This window comes from Oncorhynchus kisutch, linkage group LG30 (assembly GCF_002021735.2).
Source record: "Oncorhynchus kisutch isolate 150728-3 linkage group LG30, Okis_V2, whole genome shotgun sequence".
Classification (NCBI taxonomy): Eukaryota; Metazoa; Chordata; class Actinopteri; order Salmoniformes; family Salmonidae; genus Oncorhynchus; species Oncorhynchus kisutch.
The window spans coordinates 14,695,257-14,720,017 of record NC_034203.2 but is presented as its reverse complement, the minus strand read 5'-3'; the positions used below and the strand labels follow the sequence as shown (position 1 = coordinate 14,720,017).

Genomic DNA, 24,761 nt, shown 5'->3' with positions numbered 1-24,761 from the left:
GTTGTGGTATGTAATTGTATGGTTGTGGATACTAGATGTGGTCAGAAGTTGTGAGGTTGAAGTCAAAAGTTGTGTGGTTGTGGTCACTTCTCTCTCATCATTTTGGCCCACGTGTCCTAGCAACGGTTCCGTTATGGAATCTCAATAACAACACAGAGCTGTTAGAAACGAGCAGGCGATGAGTTACTAAAATTGCTCTACCAAGAGATTAGTACACACGATTTCTAACCCGTTTTTAGGATTTGACAAGCAGAGAAGTGTAGGAAGATTTAATTCCAAAATATTTTTGTTTAATTGTTGGGTTAGTGGTAAAAACGGTAGTTGTCTGGAAAATAATACATCTGCTAGCTTCTGACATGAATAACAGCAGCTAGAAAGAGACAGGCGATGGGTTACTAAAACGGCTCTAGTTACACATTGGCACGCATGATTCCGAATCCGAAACGGAGAAGTCGCGGAAGATTTCATACCTTAGAAAATGTTAGTTGGAAGTGATGATGACACAATGGGGAGCCTTAGAATAGTGAGAAATAACATGTTAGCGTATTTGGGCAAAAAAAAAGTATAACATATATCAAAACGTTGTATACTCGAGCGAGACCATTCTGCACGTTTTGACCTTTGAACGGTGTAGGATGAGTGGAGTGTGGAAGAAGAAGTTTGTCGAATATCTAAGCTGGGGCTCTTGCTGCGCAAGCCCCTCAATAATATTCAGAGAGAGCACTATCCAATTCTGTATATAACCCTGGATTGCTAATGTTATGTATTGGTCAATGACAGGCTTTGAAGCGACCACTCTGCCATAATCGCACTCCCTAGGAGTGTTCAGAAGAAATGAATGGAATTCTACAGTATTTCATTTCAATGTTTATGGGCCAAACTTTTATGCATTTAAGTATGTTTTTGATGTAGTGGGGAAAGGAACATGAGTACTTTCAAATGTGTATGTAATAGAATAAACGTAGACATTAACAAATGTAGACAAAAATAGATGCATTTCTAAAGCTCCCACAACATTACATTGGTGGGCGAGTGCCAAGATGGAGGCGCGAAGACTTCAAAACAGCACCCCCTGTTAGACATTTAGTGTATATTTAAATGATTGGAGATGGGCTCTTTCCTTGTGCTGACGTGGAACCAATAAATGCTAACTGCCAGTCTCGACGGAATTTTTTAAATGATTGCACAGGAATGAAAGCGTCAAACGAAAAGAAAAACAAAGGCCATATTTGTTAGAATTTTTTACAATTTGTATAAAGCGTGTTTTATTAATAGTTGTTAAAATACTAGCGAATCAGTCACAGAGTAGGCCTGTGTTACTATTTTCTGTTTGAGAGCTGGCATTTTGGTTATTTCGTCATTGATTCCACCCGGACTGTTTTACTGGCTGTACAGTTCCATTCTACCGAACGGAACCCCCAGTAAGCAGAAGCAACTTCTCATGTTACTTTACGCATCTCTTATACCCTTGCATTTGTATTAATTTAACCCCAAATTAAGAGTTTGTGGTCAAGATGGGAGTGCCGAAATTCTACCGATGGATTTCTGAAAGATACCCTTGCCTGAGTGAAGTTGTCAAGGAACATCAGGTATGATATCCGTAGCCTACTTTTTTTGCTACCTAGTAAGCGAATATTACTGTTGCAGGTAACTAGTCAAGCTATCAAGCTAAATATAGCAGGCCCATAACAGTTTCACCTTCACGTATCGATGTTTCCACTCTGCCCTTACGCGCTACTCATAGCTATGATTTATTATTAATAAACCAACGTGTTGTGGTTACAATTACACCTGCAGTTAGCTAACTGACGGTACATTAATATTTACCAACTCATTTAACTACGTGTTTGACTCAATTTACCTTCTAGGTAGCTAATTAGTTAGCTATTTTGCGTGCTACTACTACTTGCTATCAGCTCCAGTTAGATGTCATAACAAATAGCCTAGTGAATAAGGCAGGCCTATATTAGTTTAGCTGAGGAACGCTCAATTCTGTTCTCTTTATCGAGGCGAAGTTGATTTTATGCTTTGTTTGGTTTGTCAAGTAAATAGAACGTTATTCTGAATAACAAATATTGTAGTTGTCGACCAGATGTAACCGTTTTACTACCGAGATCACCAGTGCCAGATTAGCCCACATTTGTTGGCAGGTGTGCAAGATGCATTAGTGGAATATTGACCAAGAGACCATATCTGTTTCCAATCAATCCCACTAGATCTTTGTTATTTTTTTATCCTCAACTCATAAATACACTCCCTCCATTATTAAAGTATTGATGCTATTGCCTTCTTATATGGATAGTAGACAGAGCAGTCGGCCCATCTGTCTGACACACCCCTTTACCTCTCTCTTAAAGATCCCAGAGTTTGACAACCTCTACCTGGATATGAATGGCATCATCCACCAGTGCTCCCACCCCAACGATGAGGACGTCCACTTCCGTATCTCGGAGGAGAAGATCTTTGCGGACATCTTCCACTACCTGGAGGTGCTGTTCAGGATCATCAAGCCCAGGAAGGTGTTCTTCATGGCCGTGGACGGAGTGGCTCCCCGGGCCAAGATGAACCAGCAGAGAGGCAGGAGATTCCGGTAAAGATCATGATGATAACAACTGCCTTTGTACTTTATGTGCTGTGTCTGTGACTGAGTGGCATAGCGATGGATCACGCAATGTCATAACTCAATCAACCAATCAGTCACTTACATGTTTCTTGTGAAGGTCGGCCAAAGAAGCAGAGGACAAGATAAAGAAAGCCCTTGAGAAAGGAGAGGTCCTACCCTCTGAGGCCCGCTTTGACTCCAACTGCATCACACCTGGTATGTAGCTTCCTACACGATCCATCACTTCTCCACCAATCTGTCCACTCATACCTCTCATCCAATTCCTAGGGGTTCAGGTTGTCCTTCCTGTTTTAGTCTGTTCTTCAGTTTTGTGCCTACTGAATACTATCCATCATGTCTCTCCTGTAGGGACAGACTTCATGGCCAGGCTACAGGAGCAGCTCAAGTATTTTGTCAACAGCAAACTATCCACAGATAATGCCTGGAAAGGAGTTAACGTCTACCTTTCCGGACATGAGGTGAGGACGGGTACACGGCGTGTTTGTCAGTGTGCACATTTTGTTTGATTAGATGTCATGTGAATGAGTGACATTGACTGTACATGCGTTGTGACTGTCTGTGACTGTGATCCTCTGTTTCCCTCCCAGACTCCAGGAGAAGGAGAACACAAGATCATGGAGTTTATCCGCAGGGAAAACTCAGAGCCAGGACACGACCCAAACACACGCCACTGTCTCTATGGCCTGGATGCTGACCTGGTGGGTGGCCCGCGGGTTTGGGAGATACGGCATCAATGTGTGTCGGGAAGTGTGTGTGTGTGTGTGAGACATTAGGGAGATGTGTATATGGTGGCAGATGTGTATATGGTGGCAGATGTGAATGTATATGGTGGCAGATGTGAATGTCTATGTATGTATGTCTAATCCAGGGGTGTCCAACATATGGCTAGCAAATCAGATCTGTCCCGCAAGCGTGGTCCAATCCGGCCTGCAGATGGGTTGAGTTTAATAAAAGAAATGCGAATATTTTTATTATATTTTGGGGAGGGGGATGAACTTAATATACTTTAAGTGACTAAAACCAGATCGAAATTGTATAGAAATAAAGACCAAATTGAAGTCAGAATGCTGCCACTGGGGCAAAATGAGTTTGATGCCCTTTGCTGTAATCAGTCAATTACTGTGACAAAATTCTACTGTTGTTTCATTCGTATTAATGAAGGTGTGTTGTATTAACTACAGTCTCTTTCTCTACTACAGATGATGTTAGGTCTGACCAGCCACGAGCCACACTTCTCCCTACTCAGAGAAGAGGTCCGCTTTGGAGGGAAGAAAAACCAGAAGAGGTGTGTCTGGTGTGCAAGAGAGCGCGGTGTGTGTGTGTGTGTGTGGGAGACAGAGTTATATGTATGTATTCCCCTCCTGCAGAATAACAGCTCCAGAGGAGACAACCTTCCATCTACTGCACCTGTCACTATTTAGGGAGTACATAGACTACGAGTTCTCTGAAGTTAAGGTAAGACAAACGCATACTCCCACAGAATAAAGTTCTGCTTCAGTGTGACAAATACAGTAGATGCATATCTACTTGCTTACTGATAAGTGACTAACACACAGTATCAATTCTCTATGAATGGTTTGAATAACAATGTCATATGATTGGTTGGTCCTCACAGTAAGATGTCTGATGATTGGTTGTTTAACAGAACAAGATCTCGTTTGAGTACGACCTGGAGCGAATCATCGACGACTGGATCCTAATGGGCTTCCTGGTGGGGAATGACTTCATCCCTCACCTTCCTCATCTTCACATCAACCAAGACGCTCTGCCTCTCCTTTACCGCACCTACATCAGTGTACTGCCAACGCTGGGAGGTGAGAACACTCACACGCCGTACTCGGACAACACACAATCCACACATACAACGTTTTATTTGCGTACCGGCTGGAGAAATTGATTCGCTTCTTTATATTTGACCCATGCAGGGTACTTGAATGAGAATGGCCACCTGAACCTGGGCAACTTTGAGAAGTACCTGGAGAAACTGTCCGAGGTGGGAGAGACCAGTAAACATCCACAAATCAGTGCAATTATTTAATTACAATGCATTTCTGATTGTGACGCATGTCTTGCTCTCTTTCTCTCTCTTGATACCTGTTTTGCAATCTCTCTCTCTCTCTCTCTCTCTCTTCGTCCCTTCCTCTTTATCCCCTTTTCGCGCTCTCTTCCTCTGCCCCAGTTTGACAGGGAGCACTTCAACGAGGTGTTTGTGGATCTCAAGTGGTTTGAGAGTAAGGTGGGCAACAAGTACCTGAACGAGGCCGCGGGACTGGCAGCAGAGGAGGCTCACAGCAAGGACGCCAGGAGGAAAGACCCGGTGAGACATGCGCCTGCAATGCACACGCAGAGATCCTTCAAATACAGATGCGTGTCTTGAAATCCATATTCAATGTCTGTGTGTGTGTGCAGGACTCTCTGCGTCGAACTACTCTGGATGCCGGGAAGGACCGAGTCCCTGGTCAAGGTTTTGAGGAGGATGGTGAAGAAGAGGACATGTTTGAGGCAGAGTTCAGACAGTACAAACGCACCTACTACATGACCAAGATGGGAGTGGAGGTGGTCTCAGAGTTAGTATACCTCACCAGTGTCTCCCCCAAAATACTCAAAATATTTTCCCACAACCTCGAACGATCCTGAAATGCTCTTAGAAAAGTTTGTTTCCCCAAACGGAGCTGAACTTGTATGATTTTTCTAGTTAATAACTTAAGACAATGGCATTGTAGAGGCACAACGCTTGTTTAAACTTTTGTTGCTTGCATTGTTTTCAGTGAGTTTCTAGCAAATCAGGCGTTGTGCTATGTGGAGGGAATCCAGTGGATCCTGCACTACTATTACCATGGAGTCCAGTCCTGGAGCTGGTGAGTCTCTGTCTGTCTCTCTGTCTGTCCCTATGTATGTCCCTCTGTTTGTCTTCCTGTGCACGCGTGTAGTAAAACCTTCCTCTGTCCTAGGTATTACCCTCACCACTACGCCCCGTTCCTGTCAGATGTGAGGAACATAGCCCATCTGAAGTTGACCTTTGACATGGGCAAGCCTTTCATGCCCTTCCAGCAACTACTGGGAGTCCTGCCCGCTGCCAGCAAAGACCTGCTTCCCCAGAGCTACAGGGTAACGCACACATACAGACCTGCTTCCCCAGAGCTACAGGGTAACGCACACATACAGACCTGCTTCCCCAGAGCTACAGGGTAACGCACACATGCAGACCTGCTTCCCCAGAGCTACAGGGTAACGCACACATACAGACCTGCTTCCCCAGAGCTACAGGGTAACGCACACATACAGACCTGCTTCCCCAGAGCTACAGGGTAACGCACACATGCAGACCTGCTTAGCAGCATTGTGGAGACCTATGACGTACACTTTCTCATAACACACCCGCATTCCGATACCTCCGTTTTGTTCTGTCCACAGCACCTGATGACATCAGAGAATTCTAGCATCATTGAGTATTACCCTCTGGACTTCAAGACGGACCTCAACGGGAAACAGCAGGAGTGGGAGGCTGTGGTGCTCATCCCCTTCATCGACGAGGTGCACACAGACGTCATTCGGTGACCTACTTCATCCCTGTGTGTCTTTTTTTTGTTTGTATTCTGACATTACTTATTTATTTGCGTGTTTTCCTTTCCAGAGATGTTTGCTCGCTGCGATGGAGCCTTATAACGATCACATGACCAAGGCTGAGAAGGCCCGTAACCGCCACACCGAGTGTGCTGTGTACAGCTACCACGCTGAGCTAGACTACCCTTACACCTCCACCCTGCCTGAACTGTTCCCCAGCATCATGCACTGCCATGTCAGGTGAGACACACGCTGAACGTACGCGCGCACGCACGCACACACGCACACACACACACACTGAACACACTACTTCCACGAGGCTTAGATACTGTAATGTGATTGGTGGTTTCCAGGGTGACATCGGTTCCCATGGACGCGTGGCACGTGTCGTTGAGCCACGTGGGACGCAGCGACAACAGCAGCCAGCTCTACTTCCTCGGCTTCCCCACCCTTCAGCACATCAGACACAAGGTACAATAGACGGGCCGACAGACAATGAGACGGAGTGTGAATCGGGAACACGTGATCTGAGAGCAACACAAAACGTATAATAAAATGGAACACTATAATATCATGTGCTGTGTCTCTGTTCAGGAAACACGCTGACAGCGTTCTGCCACTAATCAAACCCCACAGTCAGTCTTCACACAAGGCACAGGTGGCCAACAGTCCCAAGATGATTTGTCAATAAAGATGCTGCAAGCTCAAGATCTAGTTACGTAAACGGTCACTCATTAATCCAAGCCCTCGAAGTGTGGCTGGACAGGTATACAAGCTAGATCTGTTTTGAGGATTTTCTAAAGCTAGCCAGCTTCAGTTAGCTTCACGTTCCATTATGTCGCACGCGGCTAGTCGAACGATGAACTCTTTATTGAGACGAGGCTAGAACGTTGGCGAGTCGGTGTCACATTTTCATTTAGCCCGAAAATCACAATGAAAGAGAAGTTACCCTGCAAATTAAGCAGGCTATGTTGGGAAATGGGCTATTGTTTATGGTATTGTTTATGGTCTTCACTGTGTTTATCAATGTACGGGCCTTTTATACCCCCCTCAAACACTTATCGCGTGGAGTTTCAAATGAATCCCATTCGTTACTAAATGTGTAGAACGATATGGTCCGGAGAATGACGGAACGATGACGTACTCTTTGCAAGAGGGAGCCTAATTTGATTGGTCCTCGCCTCTCGGCCCAAACGCTCTGAAGGGTTCGTTGCCATAGAAATGTACCTGCCTAAAAAGGTGAGCCCAGGTCATGTCAACGGCTAAAAAGGTGAGCCCAGGTCATGTAAGCAGCTATCTCGATTTGAACCACGAGAGTCGACCAACGTTTAGCTCGCTCTTCGATCTCACGTCGTAGTACAAACCCCTCTGAACTGAGGTCTCATTGAAACCAGGATTTTTTTTTTACGTGGCTGCATTTACACCCCCACTATTGGCTGTCTTGGCATCGGAATACTTCTGTGTATGTTTCATATGTAGATGTGCTTCCCCCCCGTCTTTATAGTTCTATAAGAAGAAGCACGGAGTGGTGGTGTTCCAGCAGAGCAGCCGAGGAGAGAACATGATGCTGGAGATCACACGTAGCAAAGAGGAACCCGTGAGTGTAGATGCGTGCACACGGTCTTGTTTCTATGAAGAGCCGACGACTGTGTTGGGTCTATGTCTGGAGCAGAAAAGGTAGATGTTGTTTCTCTCTCTCTCTCTCTCTCAGGTGTGTGGCGATGTGGCGGCCCTGGTCCTGGGTTGCTCTCTGTTTGTCAACTGGCCCCACCTAGAGGAGGCCAGGGTGACAGCGGTGTCTGACGGGGAGAGCAAGTAAGAGTCACGCTGAGTTCTACTCGTGCCTAAAATAGATGGCAGTATTATACCCGGACCGTCACTCAAAACCCTTTATGCCTCTGGCTCTGCCGTTCATTCACTTCTCTTTCGACCGTTACTTTGAAGAACACCGAGTCGTTGACATTCATCGGTCTACCTCAAACACTCCTTTCCCTTACTTCTTCTACATCACACCCCTCCCGCTCAGGTTCTTCCTGGAGGAGCCGGCGGGAGTACAGAAGCTGTATGACCGGGACTCACCCCCGCCCACCAAGGTCACCTACCTCAGTGACAAGGAGCAGAAGGACTGGGTGAAGGATGTCCAGGGCATCACTGAGCAGTAAGGATCCGTTTGTTAAAAACCTACGTTTTGTTATCAAAGGGTAAGATTTATTTAACCAAGATGTCCCATTGTGGTCAGAGCTGATAAGACCACTTGGCCGAGGGGGACTTTGGCAGACCTCTCTCCTCCTTACCTAAATACATCTCAATCTCTTCTCCTCTCAGTTTCAGTAAGCGTAAGGGCATCGTGGTGAATGAGACGGCGGTGGTGTTGTATGCCCAGCTGCTGACAGGCAGGAAGTATGTACCTGGGCAGAGCGGACAGGTGCACCTGGAGAAACAGTGGTCCAAGCAGATAATGCCCTTCGCCTACCAGACCATTGTCAAGGTAGGCACACGCATACAGAGATGTACATAGGAAGACACACATACTACACACGCATACCTCACATTGCTCGCTCTCTTCTCTCCTCCTTCGCTCGCTCTCTTCTCTCCTCCTTTGCTCGCTCTCTTCTCTCCTCCTTCGTTTGCTCTCCTCCTTTGCTCTCTCTGTCTCTCTCAGGATATCAAGGCCTTTGACTCGTCGTCGACTCGCTTCCAGACCCTGGAGGAGCTGTTTCCCCCGACGACCACAGTGTTCATGGTGGGGAACCCCTACTACGGAGCCATGGGAGAGGTCTGTACCGCTTCTGGTCTCTACTTCCTGTTTGAGCCTTACACACTTCCTTATTGACTTGGAATCATCAGTAATGGGGACTCTTGAAGAGTACTGGTACACTTGCTGCTGAAGAGTACTGGTTTAGGCTTGCTGCTTTTTGTGACCTTGAATTTGAATATCTAGTCTTGCAAATAAATATTTGTCAAAACAAAACGTAAAATGTATGCACTTTTAGATGTGATAAAGAGAAATAATATTTAATGTGATTTATTGGACATTTTTGGGGGGCTTAATCTGTTGCATTGCACAGCTTTGCCTTTTCAATAACATGATTTGCTCTTGGACACAGGTGCAGGAGTCTAGTGATGTCATCAAAGAGGGACGAGTGTGGGTAGTGTTCACGGTGCCCTGTGAACCACCGATGGAAGCCTTAATACAGAACCAGCATGTAAGTCAATCTCAAAACGACACATCTCTCACACTCCTCCTCGCCCTGCCCCCCCACATGACCAAACGTGTGCGCCGTTGCTAAGCTTACTCCCTCCCTTCCCTGGTAGAAATACTGTGTGAAGTACAGTCCCGGCTACGTTCTGGCTTCTCGCCTCGGCATCACCAGCTACCTCGTCTCCAGATTCTCCGGCAGCATCTTCGTCGGCAGAGGATCCAAGAAGAAGTGAGTGAACACCTCTCAAATGGACATCTATTTCCCATTTAGTGTACTACTTTTGACCGTGTAGGTTGAATAAACCATGTGACGCGCTCTCCCTCCCTCAGTCCCCATGGGGAGCAGAAGGCTAACGTGGGTCTGAACCTGAAGTTCAATAAGAAGAATGAGGAGGTGCCAGGTTACACCAAGAGAACTGAGAAGGAGTGGCTCTACTCTGACGCTGTGGAGGAGCTGATGTCTGAGTACCTGGATAGGTGTGTGTCCTTGTGTGTTTTTCTCTGCATTTATGAAACAGTGTTGTCTGTATGTGTGAAACTGCGAACGTGTGCATGTGTTCTTATTTGTGTGCGTGTGTAACCTGCATTGTGTCTCCTGTAGGTTCTCCGAAGTGTTTGACCTGGTGTCCAGGAACAGTCACGACGATGTCTTCTACGAGGACGACATCTGGCCTGCGGAGTACGAGAACGGGTAACATTCATGCACTCACATTTAAGATTTGCACTCGACAATCATAATTTACACTCATACACTCATAACAGTTAAACCTGTACGCTTGTAACACTTACTCAAGTTCAGTTATCTCGAAGGCCCAGTGCAGTCACAAGGACTTATTTTTTTCCTGTCTGACCACTCCGACTGTCCTACCAAAATACTTGCTTGAGAAATGTTTGTTTCTTTTGACCATTTAAAAAAAAAATGGAAATCTATTACCATAAGGTACTGAAATGTTACCTAGCAATGATTTGATATTGAGATGAAAACGGCTGCATTGGGCCTTTAAAGGCTCATGTAAAACACAGGACGTTTTAATATATGTAACAAGGCAGAGGTAGATCATAACAGTTGTAGGAACACTGAAGATGGTGGTGATGGTAGTTGTGATGGGGATGGTTTTACGGGCAGCGCGGAGAAGGTGAAGGAGATCACTTCCTGGTTGAAGACCCACCCAGTCGCCGACGTCGCCCGCGCGTCATGTGACCTGCAGATCCTGGACAAGGCCATCGTGGAGCGGATCGAGGAGGAGGTGGTGAAGGCTAAGGTAACTCGGGGGGGGGGGGGGGGGGGGCGTCAATCATTTAGCTGTTCTGTCCGTCAATCATCTCTCTGTCGATAATTTATTTACTCCTACTCGCTTTCTTTTCTATCAGGAAATCCCCTCTAACCTCGTCTTTATGTCAATAATATAAATGGATGCATATGCAGACTACTACTCAACAAGCCCTTCCTTTACTGTCAGTGACTAATCTACTTTCTTTTTTTAGTGTTCATGTAGTGACTCTTACCTCCGTCTGTTTCTCAGGTGAAGAAGAGCAGCGAGAAAGTACGTGTTACTGTGAGGCCACGTTTGCTCTTCAGGGTGAGTTCGTCACTTTCCGTTTTTTGTTGTTGCGTGTATTTTTCTAGAGAGTGAGTGAAAATGACATTGGCTCCAAACAGCACAAGGGTTCAGAGTTCCAACAATTCCAACTCCACACCTCTCTAACCTGTGTGTGCGCGCGTGTCCCTCCCTCCAGCCCTTAGAGCAGCAGCACGGTGTGGTCCCTGACCCGGATGCAGAGTACCACCTGTTTGACCGAGTGGTCAACGTCAGAGAGAGCTTCTCTGTCCCCCTCGGCCTCAGGGGAACAGTCATCGGCATCAAGGCAGGTGAGTGGTTGCACGCGCACCCAAACGTACACTCGGAAAGTATTCAGACCCCTTGACTTTTTCCACATTTTGTTACGTTACAGCCTTATTCTAAAATGGATTCAATTATCCGCCCCCCCTGATTATTCTACACACAATACCCCATGATGACATCGTGAAAACATTTTATTTTTAAAATGTTTGCTAATTTATTACAAATGTTAAAAAGCTACCTTATTAAAAGTATGAGGTCACTTAGAAATGTCATTGTTTTTGAATGAAAAGCATTGAGCAAGAAGACAAGTACATTAGTGTCTAGTTTGAGAAACAGAAGCCTCACAAGTCCTTAAATGGCAGCTTCATTAAGTAGTACCCGCAAAGCACCAGTCTCAACGGCAACAGTGAAGAAGCGACCCCGGGATGCTGGCCTTCTAGGCAGAGTTGCAAAGAAAAAGCCATATCTCAGACTAGCCAATAAAAAGAAAAGATTAAGATAGGCAAAAGAACAGACACTGGACAGAGGAACACTGCTTAGAAGGCCAGCATCCCGGAGTCACCTCTTCACTGTTGACGTTGAGACTTTTTTTGCGGGTACTATTTAATGAAGCTGCCAGTTGAGGACTTGAGGCGTCTGTTTCTCAAACTAGACACTCCTTAATGCAACCGCTATGTCAGATTTTTTAAAAAAACTTACGGAAAAAGCAAACCATGCAATAATCTGAGACTGTGTTCAGAAAATAAATACAATTATCCGCCAAGTTGGAGTCAACAGAAACCAGAAATCACATTATAAATATTCCCTTACGCTTTGATGATCTTCATCAGAATGCACTCCCAGGAATCCTAGTTCTACAATAAATGTTTGATAATGTCCATTATTTATGTCCAAGTAGCTACTTATGTTAGAGCGTTAGGTACACATCCAAACGCTTGTGCAGGTCCAGCATGACTTCGGACAAAAAGTTATATTACAGGTCGAAGAAACATTTCAAACTAAGTACAGAATCAGTCATTAGGATGTTTTTAACATATCACTTCAATAAAGTTCCAACCGGAGTATTCCTTTGTGTCTTGATGAGCAACAGAACGCAAGTGGATACCATGAGGAATGTGAGTGATCAGAAAATGGCTGACTGCCAGACACCTAACTGATTCTGCTATCATTCACTCCCCCAACATCATTATAATTTCTATTGATGGTTGACATCTAGTGGAACCCCTAGGCAGTGCAACATCATTAATATCTCAAGGGGATCTCATTGGGGACTCTGGTGAATAGACAAAGCTCAGATTTCTGACTTCCTGTTTTGATTTCAACTCAGGATTTTGCCTGCCAATATGAGTTCTGTTATACTCAGACATCATTCAAAAAGTTTTAGAAACGTTTGTGTTTTCTATCCAATACTACTAATAAAATGCATATATTAGAAACTGAGACTGAGGAGCAGGCCGTTTACTTTAGGCACCTTATTCATCCAAGCTACTCAATACTGCCCCCCAGCCATAAAAAGTTAACACACACACCGAGGAGACCTTACAGCTTATCATAGCATCACTTATTAACCCTTTAAAGGCTTTAAGGTCGTAGTTTAACCCTCTTCATTCCACCCCTTTGAGGCCATCTGGCCTCAACAAAATCAAAGCAACTCAAGCATAGTAATTATAATAATCACCCATAAACAGTGCATTAGATTGCAAGCAAATCCTCAGGAGATTGAGGATAGAAATCTGGGTCTGAGGGATGAGGAACATAAAGCATAAACATGCCTGGCATAGCCTTGTGAAGTACCCATTTGCCAGCTGCACAGAATGCACAAATGCAAATCAGCAGAACAAGCACAGGGGCCAATAATGGGACTAAACTGGAAAACAACTTAAATCCAAACTGGCCTAGTTTCTTTCAACCACCCAAACGGGAACCAGGATTCTTCTCCTGTGTAGGTGTCAGCCAACTGTGTTAATTATTTCACAATCTCTGTCATATCAGAGTCAGGGAGAAGCCTAACACATTCCGTGGGGGTAATAGAATTTAGGGCCCTTCAATAACCCCCTCTTTATTCAGGATGTAGTCTTAATGCCAGGCTACGCCTGGGCTGTAACAGCTTTAAGATTCTGAACAACCGAGGTGTTGGCCTGTAGATCCAATGCTGGAGGTGTGAGCTCCAGTGTCTATTAAAAATGGTACCTCTTGATCGTTGACCTTCCGAGTAATGATTGGTTCTTTGGTACCATCCGGAAATATGTACTGGTGACACTGAAAAAGGGGGTCAGGTCATCCCTATTGTTGATTATTCTGCAGTGGGAACCATGCCAGGAGACTGTTGGAGCCATCCATGTTAAAACAGGTTTTAATACACACGGAGGTCTCCTGAAGAGGAGTGTATCGTAACATAATTTATTAACCCTTTAAAAGGTCTAAGCCTCTTCAACCTGCTTGGAGTTAGCCAAAAGGCACCTAATGGACTCCCAGACCATGAGAAACAGGATTCACTGGTCTGATGAAACCAAGATTGATCTCTTTGGCCTGAAAGCCAGGTGTCACTTCTGGAGGAAACCTGGCACCATCCCTATGGTGAAGCATGGTGACGGCAGTAGCATGCTGTGGGTATGTTTTTCAGGGGCTGGGAGATTAGTCAGGATCGAGGGAAAGATGAATGGAGCAAAGTACAGAGAGATGCATGATGAAAACCTGCTCCAGATCACTTAGGACCTCAGACTGGGTTGAAGTTTCACCTTCCAACAGGACAACGACCCTATCAGCCAAGTCGGCACAGGAGTGGCTTCGGGACAAGTCTCTAAATGTCCTTGACTGGCCCACCCAGAGCCCGGACTTGAACCCGATTTGAACATTTCTGGAGAGACCTGAAAATAGCTGTGCAGCGACACTCCCCATCCAACCTAACAGAGCTTGAGAGGATCTGCAGAGAAGAATGGGAGAAACTCTCCAAATACAGGTGTGCCAAGCTTGTGGCATCATACTTAAGGATGTAATCACTGCCAAAGGCGCTTCAACAAAGTACTGAGTAAAGCGTCTTAATACTTATGTAAATGTCATTTCAGTTTTATTACATTTGCAAAAAAATCTGAACCTGTTTTTGCTTTGTCATTATGGGGTATTATGTGTAGATTGATGAGGGGGGGAAACCAATGTAATCCATATTAGAATAAGGCTGTAACAAAATGTGGAAAAAGTCAAGGGGTCTGAATACTTCCCGAATGCACTGTGCAACACACATGCGGTCAGCCTCTCGTCTTTGAACAGTCTCTAAACTGATGTTTAACCTCTCTCCCGTGGCAGCTGATCGGGAGGCTGAGGTGTTGTATGAGGTTGTTTTCGATGAAGAGTTTGCTGGTGGACTTACGATCAGGTACAGCCTCGTGTCTGTGTTTTCATATAGGCCTATGTCAAGTGTTTCAATCCTCGATCAATCACATGTTTGCTATTACATCGTTTATTTATTTTTTACGTTAAGCACCAGAGTTTTTGTGACTGGCTATTGTGTGGTTGTGACCCTGTATCTGGGAGACTGTCGCCCGCCTGACTCTGGTGTGTTTCCTACTCTAGGTGTGCGGCGGGCCGTGGCTACAGGCTGCCTCCCTGTGCCTTAATCAACCTGAGCCACGGGGGCCGTGTAGAGCAGGGATTCCATAAACTGACCGCCGTCGTCAAGCCCCAGCCCGCCTCCTCACACCAGCACAACAAAGGACAGCTGGTCGGGCTGAACCACTCACCGCGATCACCCTTCATATCCACACAGGTTGGGACTGGAGTAGAGCATGTCCTCCATAAAACAACTGACCTAACCACTCTGAGTAACCAGCATAGATCAAGATGAATAGCCTCTAACTTTTTACCTCTGTTCCTCACATTTGCCTACCTTTTCTCTCTATCCCTTCCTCTGTATGTCTTGATGTCAACCTTTCCCCCTCTCTCTTTCCCTCTGTGTCTCTCAGCAGCAGAACGGCAGACAGAACATTCTCAGGGCAGACACTCAGGGCAACAAAAACTCTGCACACAAAGCCAGCCAGAAACTGAAACCTAAGGTAAGCTCTTTCTGTGGCTCTCTCTCTTTCTGTGTGGCTCTCTCTCTTTCTGTGTGGCTCTCTCTCTTTCTGTGTGGCTCTCTCTCTTTCTGTGTGGCTCTCTCTCTTTCTGTGTGGCTCTCTCTCTTTCTGTGTGGCTCTCTCTCTTTCTGTGTGGCTCTCTCTCTTTCTGTGTGGCTCTCTCTCTTTCTGTGTGGCTCTCTCTCTTTCTGTGTGGCTCTCTCTCTTTCTGTGTGGCTCTCTCTCTTTCTGTGTGGCTCTCTCTCTCTTTCTGTGTGGCTCTCTCTCTCTTTCTGTGTGGCTCTCTCTCTCTTTCTGTGTGGCTCTCTTTCTGTGTGGCTCTCTCTCTCTTTCTGTGTGGCTCTCTCTCTCTCTCTTTGTCTGTTTGTGGGATTTACTGTATACAATATCTTATTTGTGTGGTGTGTAACCTCTCTCTCGCACTCTCTGAATTCAATTTGCTTTATTGGCTTGACGTAACAATGTACGTATTGCCAACGGTTACTTTGGAGATTTACAATACTACAGTACTATTAATAATCAACAAAAGTAATCAAGGGTAAAATAACATTGAACAATAACAGAAGACCCTGGTTGGTCTGTCAGATACTCATCTTATGGTAGGCAGAAATGTTTTATTTAACCTTTATTTAACTAGGCAAGTCAGTTAAGAACAAATTGTTATTTACAATGACGACCTAGGAACAGTGGGTTAACTGGCTTGTTCAGGGGCAGAAAGACAGACTTTTATCTTGTCAGCTCGGGGATTCGAGCTTGCAACCTTTCGGTTGCTAGTCCAACGCTCTAACCAATAGGCTACCTGCCTCTCCAATGTAGTGCGCTGCCAACCCACAGCTCTCTGCATCCTCCACCAACAGGACAGGTAGCCTGTTCTCATCAGAAGTCTTTGAAACCTTTTAAGGGTTTCCAATTTGGGGAAATTACACTAATTGTTTTATATTTTTGACATTTTGTCTCTCTCGGTCTGTGTGACGACTGCAGGGTAAAGATGAGGAGTTCAGTAACGTGTGGCAGTCTCTGCAGAGCTCTGGAATGCCCCAGAAACCACCAGCTCACTGGCAACAAGACAATGTGAGTCCATTCATGTTGTACCAGTGTCACCATACTCGCATTGCGATCAACCTCGTTCCTGGCTGTGTCACCTGACCATCTCTGTGTGTGTCCGTCCCCAGCCGGGTAAGTCTGCCTGGGGTACAGGGTCTCCCGGACAAGAAGGGCAGGTCCAAGGGCAACAAGGCAGGAACCAACCCCAGAGTCAACAACCGCAACCTCCCAAACCTGTGAGTCCCCACTTTATCTAACCCTAACCTTTGAACTTGAAAAAACCCTCTGTCCCTTCATCCCTAACCATTGAACTTTACACCCCTAAACATTGAGTCACAGCTCTTTTGATGCTGACTTTAGGGTCTGACCTCAGATCACTATTTGTCTGGACAACAGGTTAGAAAGACTACAATATTTTATCTCTAACCTGCCATGCAAAGGTACCCTTATCTCTTTAACTAGGCCACTCAGTATCTGCATCCAGTCTTTCTTGAGAAGAATGCAGTTTTGCAGACTGTATTACCAAAGTACTTGCAGGATAGTGGCTTGTGTAAACCTAGTGGTCCAAGTCAAAAGTCTTGAGTAAAAGTTTTTTAGCGCAACAGTCATTACATAAACTACCTTACACGTCTGTTCTTTCAAGCATGTGACACCTCTGAGGCTGTTACCCTGTCAGGCCACAATCAGGAGACTACAGATCCCAGCAGCTCTGGAAGTGGAGAACTACATCTCCAATCGTCACCCACAGCTGTAGACCAATAGCAGGCAAGAGGTCTCATCCTCAGCCGACAGCATAGCCAGGAATCAGGACTACAAATGAATTGGAACGAGTCAATAAAATGCGTTCTGCAAAAGCAGCTTTCAGTGTAGGGTTGGTTATCACCAGTGGAAGGCTGTGAGTGTAATTCAACTCAGTGAAGATGTATAATGTATTCTTCTTTTTGTTGTAAGATCTCAATGTGCAAGTATGACTTCTGTGTGGGAGAATGAGGTGTATTAAACTTCATGTTTTATAGGGTCCTGCAGGAAGTATCAGACTTCTCAAGAGAAACGAAGATGTAAATTCTCTGTTTCCCGCTCAGAACGCTACAAAGAAGGTACACACACGCACACAGACGCGCACACCACACACACACACATATATATATATATATATATATAATATATTCTTACCCACTTGTCTCCAGCAGACAGAGTTCGAGGAGTTGATCGCCAACCTGAAGATCTCCAAGGGCAACGAGTCAGCTCCACCCCCTCCAGCCAAAGAGCCCACGAGCCAAACAGAGGAGCCGCTTTCTCCGCAGTCATTTGCTATGGTAGGTACTAGTACTCACTGGTTGGTGTTACGCTATAGTGGCCCACTTCAAACTCTTTTCAATTAGAATGATCTGCTCCTTCCCTTGTGGTTGGTTGTAGTAGTCCTGTTGTGATTTGGTTAGATATGGTCAGTTGGCTAATTGTGATTGGTTGGTTCTCCTGTGCGTAGAAGGGAACTCTGGCCCTGAAGGAGATGCTGAACATTGGCGCCGCCCCGGACTCCACTAGTCCCGCCTCCTTCAACACACAGCAGCAGAACAAGAGACGACCCACCAAGAAACTGGGTGAGTTCAACTATGTGCAACGCTACATGTTTAGTAGAGCCTGACTGATATGTTTTTCTTTTGGGGGGGGGGGGCACTTACGGATACTGATGTACACTACATGACCAAATGTATGTCCTGCTCGTCAAACGTCTCCTTCCAAAATCAGGGACATTTAATATGGAGTTGTTCCCGCTTTGCTTCGATAACAGCCTCCACTCTTCTGGGAAGGCTTCCAACCAGATGTTGCAACATTGCTGCGGGAACTGGCTTCCATTCAGCCACAAGAGCATTAGTGAGGTCGGGCACTGATGTTGGACGATTAAGTCTGGCTCGCATTCAGTGTTCCAATTAATCTCAAAGGTTTTTGATGGGGTTGAGGTCGGGGCTCTGTGCAGGCCAGTCAAGTTCTTCCACACCAATCTCGACAAACCATTTTTATAGGCATTGTCATGCTGAAACAGGAAAGGGCCTTCCACAAAGTTGGAAGCATAGAATCGTCTAGAATGTCGTATTCTGTAGCCTTTAGAGGAGTGTATTAGGAAGCAGTGCGGCTTGGCCGGGTCGTGTTTTGGAGGACGCATGGCTCTCGACCGTCACCTCTCCCGAGTTCATACGGGAGTTGCAGCGATGGGACAAGGCTGTAATTACCAATTGGAAATCACAAAATTTGGGAGAAAAAGGCAGAGGCTTGACATTTTGAGTGGTAGAATGTGGCTTTAGCAGCGGGTAGAGAGGAGGGAGTGAAAGGATGATAGATCCTCTGAAAGTTTAGTTTTCCTCCATGTCCGCAGCCCTGTTCTGTAAGCTCGCAATGCGTCACTGAGCAGGAGGGGAGAGCCGAGCCGGGAGGAAAGGGGACAGTACGAGTCATAGGATGCAGAAAGGGAGGAGAGTACGGTCGAAGAGGCAGAATCGGGAGAAAGAAGGGAGAAGGATTTAGCAGAAGGGAGAGAGATGAAAGGAGAGGGTAGTGGGAGAGCGAGCGAAGATTGCGACAGCGCATGACCATCTGCGTAGGGGCTGTGTGGTTAGTGTTGAAGGAAAAGGAAACAAAGTTGTGATCACAGACCTGGAGAGGGTTGCAGTGAGATTAGTAGGCAAGCAACCTCTAGTGAAGATGAGGTCAAGTGTATTGCCTGCCTTGTGATTTGGAGGGAATTGGGTGAGGACAAGAGGCAAGGAGGGGAAAGAGGGAGTCGAAGGCAGACTTCCTGGTTGATGTGTCAACAACTATTTGTAAATTATGAGCAGTCAGCAGTTCACGCAGCACTTAGAGTAGATGGCCTTAGATAGCAAAAAGACAGTACTAGACCACAGCAGATAAAGTCAAAAAAATATTCTGTTCACACACAGGAGTCCTCTAGCTATAGAATGACGCTCCAGCCGACGCTTAGCGTTGTGATCTTAGGCTTGTGTGTGGCTGCTCGGCCATGGAAACCCATTTCATGAAGCCCCCGACGAACGGTTCTTGTTCTGACGTTGCTTCCGGAGGCAGTTTGGAACTCGGTAGTGATGTGGCAACTGAGGACAGATTGTTTTTGTTTATTTTTACATGCTACACACTTCAGCACTCGGCGGTCCTGTTCTGTGAGCTTGTGTGGCCTACCACCATTGTTGTTACTCCTAGACGTTTCTTCTTCACAATAACAGCACTTACAGCTGACCGGGGCAGCTCAAGCAGGGCTTGTTGGAAAGGTGGCATCCTATGATGAGACCATGTTGAAAGTCACTGAGCTCATCAGTAAGGCCATTCTATTGTCAATTTTTTTCTATGGAGATTGCATGGCAGTGTGCTTTATTTTATACACCTGTCGTGAACGGGTGTGGCTGAAATAGCCGAATCCACGCATTTGAAGGGGTGTCCACATTCTTTTGTATATACAGTGCTTTCAGAAAGTATTCAACCCCTTGACTTTTTCCACATTTTGTTACGTTACAGCCTTATTCTAAAATGGATTAAATTGTTTTTCCCCCTCATCAATCTACACGCAAGGCCCCATAATGACAAAGCAAATTACGCTTTTAGAATTTTTTGCAAATGTATTCAAATTAAAAAACATTTAATCACATTTACTTAAGTATTCAAACCCTTTACTTAGTACTTTGTTGAAGCACCTTTGGCAGCGATTACAGCCTCGCTGTCTTGGGTATGGCGCTACAAGCTTGGCACACCTGTATTTGGGATTTTCTCCCATTCTTCTCTGCAGATTGTCTCAAGCTCTGTTAGGTTGGATGGGGAGCGTCGCTGCACAGCTATTTTCAGCGTCTCCAGAGATGTTCGATCGGGTTCAAGTCCAGGCTCTGGCTAGGCCACTCAAGGACATTCAGAGATCTGTCCTGAAGCCATTCCATGGTTGTCTTGGCTGTGTGCTTAGGGTTGTTGTCCTGTTGGAAGGTGAACCTCCGGCCCAGTCTGAGGTCCAGGGCGCTCTGAAGCAGGTTTTCATACGTGACATTAATGAAATCAGGAGAATGTCTGCAAGTGTTCAGATCAGCATGACATTTCTGTTTTTAACCTATTCATTAAGTATTGGTTATGAATATCGGCTGATAATGTCGGTGAACCGATGTATTGGTCAGGCTCTGTTTTATCTGCAGGTGGAGCTATTGTGGCACTTAGTGGAGATACTGTACAACAGATATTAAACCAGTCGTTCTTCATTCCCTTTCTCCTCCTTACACCCTTAAACCTCTCCTTTTCTCCCTTCCCCATCAGCGGCGACGATGGGCGACTCTGTGTTACCCGCGTCCCCAGCAGCAGCAGTCCCTCCCCTGCCGTCCCCCCAGCCCTCCTCCATGGTTCCCAGTGTGGCCTCAGAGCTGACCAGGATCTGTATGGGCCTGGGTATGGCCCCGCCTGACTTCACCTTCATGCGCAGCAGACAGGTGAGTGGCACACACACACACACACAATCTTGCATACAAGACACACACACAGGTATTCAAACACAATCCCACTCTCTCCCAGGGTCTGTTGGTGTATCAGGTGAAGCTCTCCAGTGGTCTGGTGGTCCAAGGTCCCCAGTGTCAGTCTGAAAACGAAGCCAAAGAGAAAGCAGCTCTTTTCGCCCTGCAGCGCCTTGTGAGTGTGGTGTGTGTCCTTCCTGTATCTCTGTGTGTTTCCTCCTTTTCTTTTTCTTTTGTTATGTCTATATTTGACCAGTGTCTCCATATTTGTAGGTTTTCTAACCCTTCTCTCGCTGTCTCCTTCAGAATTCAGTGGGTTCTGGGTTCCCCCTGCCACCGCCTCTGTTCTCTGGGGTCGGACAGATAAGGGGACCGCCCATGGGACCCATCCCTAACATATTCGGTCAATCGGGTGAGCCCTGGCGTCATATTGATACTGTATGACCTCTGGGTGCAGTAATGCCCATTCACCTTGATAGGTTTTAGACACTAATTAATTCTGGATGTGAACCAAACGCTTTCACTGTTTCACTCTCTTTCTCTCTCTCTCTCGCTCCCTCCCTCCCTCCAGGTGGTCTGTTGATGCCTCCTCAGGGGTATGGTCCCCTACATTGGGGCATGCCCCTCCCGCCTCACCAGGGCCAGCCCTTCTATGGGGGCACCTTCCCTGGCGCCCGGCCCCAGGCACCCTCCGTCCCCATCGGCTCACACAACCAGTTTGTCCCCCTGCAGGTAGGAGCTCCAGGACCTGTTTCTATAGTTCACATTAAATCACCACAACAAAAGAGTTATGCGTGCATTTATATGGCCAAAAGATTCATATTAATAGTATTTTGGGATATCACCACAGAGAAATGACCATGATTAACTCTTATGTTTGTTTGTGTGTGATCCCATGGTAACACACCATCTTAGCCTCTGACTAACGTACGTTTATTGTCAGGTCACTAAGAAGCGAGTGTCCTCGGTCAAGAAGCCCCAGGAGTTCTGCAACGCGGCTCACAAGGCGAGGAACCAAGCCCCGGGCAGCGAATTCCCATCTCACTCCCAACCCTCCCTATCCCCGACCCCCTCCACACCCCCAAAGACCACCCAGGCAGCGGGGACCCCATCCACGCCCCAAGCGCCACGCCAGAACCCCTCGGGCCAAGGCCACACCCCCTCCTCCGCCTCCAAGAGGAAACACAGGAAACTGGCGGTGAACTTCGAGGCAGCCAAAGTCCAAGAATAATCCCCTCCCCTTCCTCTTAGGTGTTGGTTTTTAGGATGGTGTTATAATCGGTTGGGTCTCAATAGCACCCTATTCCCTGTGGTGCACTACTTTTAACCAGAGCCCTATGTAGTTGTCCTACATAGGAATAGGGTGTCATAAGTGTGCCATTTGAGATGTAGACATTGTTCTAGATAATGGGAGGCAATAAGGTCTGATAAATCAGAATGCCGTCGTTTTTATGTTGCGTTTGCATCATGTTTGTGAGATGGATTTCTATTCTCACTAATCTCGCCAGACCTTGTGGTACATGGTGTCCTTCTAGTTGGTCGGTTTATGATTGGAGCCAGTAATCCAAGGGCTTAATCCCTTTTAATATTTCCCTTTGTTTGTTTCAAGTCTCTATTTTACCAAATGTATTTTATTCTGATCAAAGTATTTTGTCACAATTCTGTGTTTTAATGTCAATCGTTTGTAATTGCTAATACTAAATCAACCTACAAAATAGTAATGTGAAATTAACTTCACACGTGTTAACCAGCAATTAGGTCTCAAATACAGTATACTGACGGACAGCATACAAACACATCACTATGACAAAATTCTGGAATTTCTACTCCGCAGTATAACAACACATTTCTTCCAGTAGAAAATCATTTTGAAATTGAATTGAAATCATCTCCTTTGGGACATCACCAGGACCTCTGTTAGCTGGTTGATCCAAGCCTTAATAGAGGGATGTTTCAGTTTTCTTTTTTATATATATATTTTTGTCCACCATATTTCAATCTATGGATTTTATGCCTTGGTACCCTTTTAAATATGACACATTGTTTTTTGTTGCTGACAGTACCATGGCTGAATCATTATTCATTAACTTTTAACCCACATGTACAGTCGAGTTTTACAAGCATATTTTTGGGGTCTCGCTTTGTTTTGGAATTTGTACCTTTTGCCTCTTTCAACATGTGGTCTGAGCTACTGGGTTCTGGCTCTGTGGGTATTTTAAACATCTGAACCAAAGCACACCTGTTGTATGTCCTATTCTTTTTTTTTTTTTATTAATTTGAGAGTTTTAACAAGAAAAACCTCTACCCCCCCCCCCCCCCCCCTAAAAATAACCTTTCAAAAACCATAACTAAGGAAATGTAGCTTGCTCTTTTGATGCAGGAAAGGTGCTGTACGTATCCAATGAATAAAGACATCTTTTGTTACCATCGATACATTTATGTATTTGTCAGCTTATTTGATTATTTTGTCATGGGTTTTGGAATTTGTGTGAGTGGTAGAGATGTATATCGCATAATGCTTTGCATTAGGCATGATGTCTGAGTATAAAGTGAACATGACAAAACGGCTACAAATTGTATTGGTCACATACACGTGTTTTAGCAGATGTTATTGCGGGTTTAGCGAAATGCTTGTTTTGAGCTCCGACTGCAGTAATATCTAACAATTTCACAACATACCCAATACACACATCTAAGTAAAGGAATGGAATTAAGAATATATACAGTGGGGCAAAAAAGTATTTAGTCAGCCACCAATTGTGCAAGTTCTCCCACTTAAAGATGAGAGGCCTGTCATTTTCATCATAGGTACACTTCAACTATGACAGAAAAAATGACCAAAAAAAATCCAGAAAATATGATTTTTTGTGAATTTATTTGCAAATTATGGTGGAAAATAAGTATTTGGTCAATAACAAAAGTTTATCTCAATACTTTGTTATATACCCTTTGTTGGCAATGACACAGGTCAAATGTTTTCTGTAAGTCTACAAAAGGTTTTCACACACTGTTGCTGGTATTTTGGCTCATTCCTTCATGCAGATCTCCTCTCTAGAGCAGTTATGTTTTGGGGCTGTTGCTGGGCAACACGGACTTTCAACTCCCTCCAAAGATTTTCTATGGGGTTGCGATCTGGAGACTGGCTAGGCCACTCCAGGACCTTGAAATGCTTCTTACGAAGCCACTCCTTCGTTGCCCGGGCAGTGTGTTTGGGATCATTGTCATGCTGAAAGACCCAGCCACGTTTCATCTTCAATGCCCTTGCTGATGATAGGCTTTGTTACTTTGGTCCCAGGTCTCTGCAGGTCATTCACTAGGTCCCCCCGTGTGGTTCTGGGATTTTTGCTCACCGTTCTTGTGATCATTTTGACCCCACGGGGTGAGATCTTGCTTGGAGCTCCAGATCGAGGGAGATTATCATTGGTCTTGTATGTCTTCCATCTCCTAATAATTGCTCCCACAGTTGATTTCTTCAAACCAAGCTGCTTACCTATTGCAGATTCAGTCTTCCCAGCCTGGTGCAGGTCTACAATTTTGTTTATTTGGTCTTGGCCATAATGCAGTTTGGAATGTGACTGTTTGAGGTTGTAGACAGGTGTCTTTAATACTGATAACAAGTTCAAACAGATGCCATTAATACAGGTAACGAGTGGAGGACAGAGGAGCCTCTTAAAGAAGAAACAGGTCTGTGAGAGCCAGAAATCTTGCTTGTTTGTAGGTGACAAAATACTTATTTTCCACCATAATTTGCAAATAAATTAATTTAAAAATCCTACAATGTAATTTTCTGGATTTTTTTTCCTCATTTTGTCTGTCATAGTTGAAGTGTACCTATGATGAAAATTACAGGCCTCTCATCTTTTTAAGTGGGAGAACTTGCACAATTGGTGGCTGACTAAATACTTTTTTGCCCCACTGTAAATC

General features: G+C 45.4%; 1 protein-coding gene across 6 annotated transcripts; it reads left to right on the top strand.

Annotated features, from left to right (window-relative positions):
- The first annotated feature begins 1,171 nt into the window (after positions 1 to 1,171).
- On the top strand, positions 1,172 to 23,276 carry LOC109874616 (5'-3' exoribonuclease 1-like). 6 transcript variants are annotated; one of them, XM_031809961.1, is made up of 41 exons: positions 1,172 to 1,589; positions 2,358 to 2,590; positions 2,721 to 2,818; positions 2,972 to 3,081; positions 3,211 to 3,321; positions 3,823 to 3,908; positions 3,991 to 4,078; positions 4,269 to 4,437; positions 4,549 to 4,616; positions 4,803 to 4,940; positions 5,033 to 5,190; positions 5,392 to 5,481; positions 5,575 to 5,731; positions 6,038 to 6,157; positions 6,258 to 6,427; positions 6,541 to 6,658; positions 7,692 to 7,784; positions 7,899 to 8,002; positions 8,214 to 8,345; positions 8,513 to 8,675; positions 8,850 to 8,963; positions 9,295 to 9,393; positions 9,503 to 9,618; positions 9,720 to 9,866; positions 9,991 to 10,080; positions 10,516 to 10,651; positions 10,913 to 10,969; positions 11,127 to 11,259; positions 14,537 to 14,606; positions 14,804 to 14,996; positions 15,196 to 15,282; positions 16,285 to 16,374; positions 16,476 to 16,583; positions 17,364 to 17,444; positions 17,538 to 17,663; positions 17,834 to 17,948; positions 20,647 to 20,816; positions 20,899 to 21,021; positions 21,144 to 21,249; positions 21,409 to 21,569; positions 21,781 to 23,276. In XM_031809961.1, the coding sequence occupies exons 1-41, from the start codon at positions 1,515 to 1,517 to the stop codon at positions 22,066 to 22,068; spliced, it is 5,091 nt and encodes a 1,696-aa protein (XP_031665821.1). In that variant the 5' UTR covers positions 1,172 to 1,514; the 3' UTR covers positions 22,069 to 23,276. The 6 variants fall into 6 exon arrangements, with proteins under 6 accessions (XP_031665821.1, XP_031665820.1, XP_031665819.1 ...); XM_031809960.1 differs by having other exon boundaries at positions 17,535 to 17,663; XM_031809959.1 differs by having other exon boundaries at positions 15,193 to 15,282.
- The last annotated feature ends 1,485 nt before the right edge of the window (positions 23,277 to 24,761 follow it).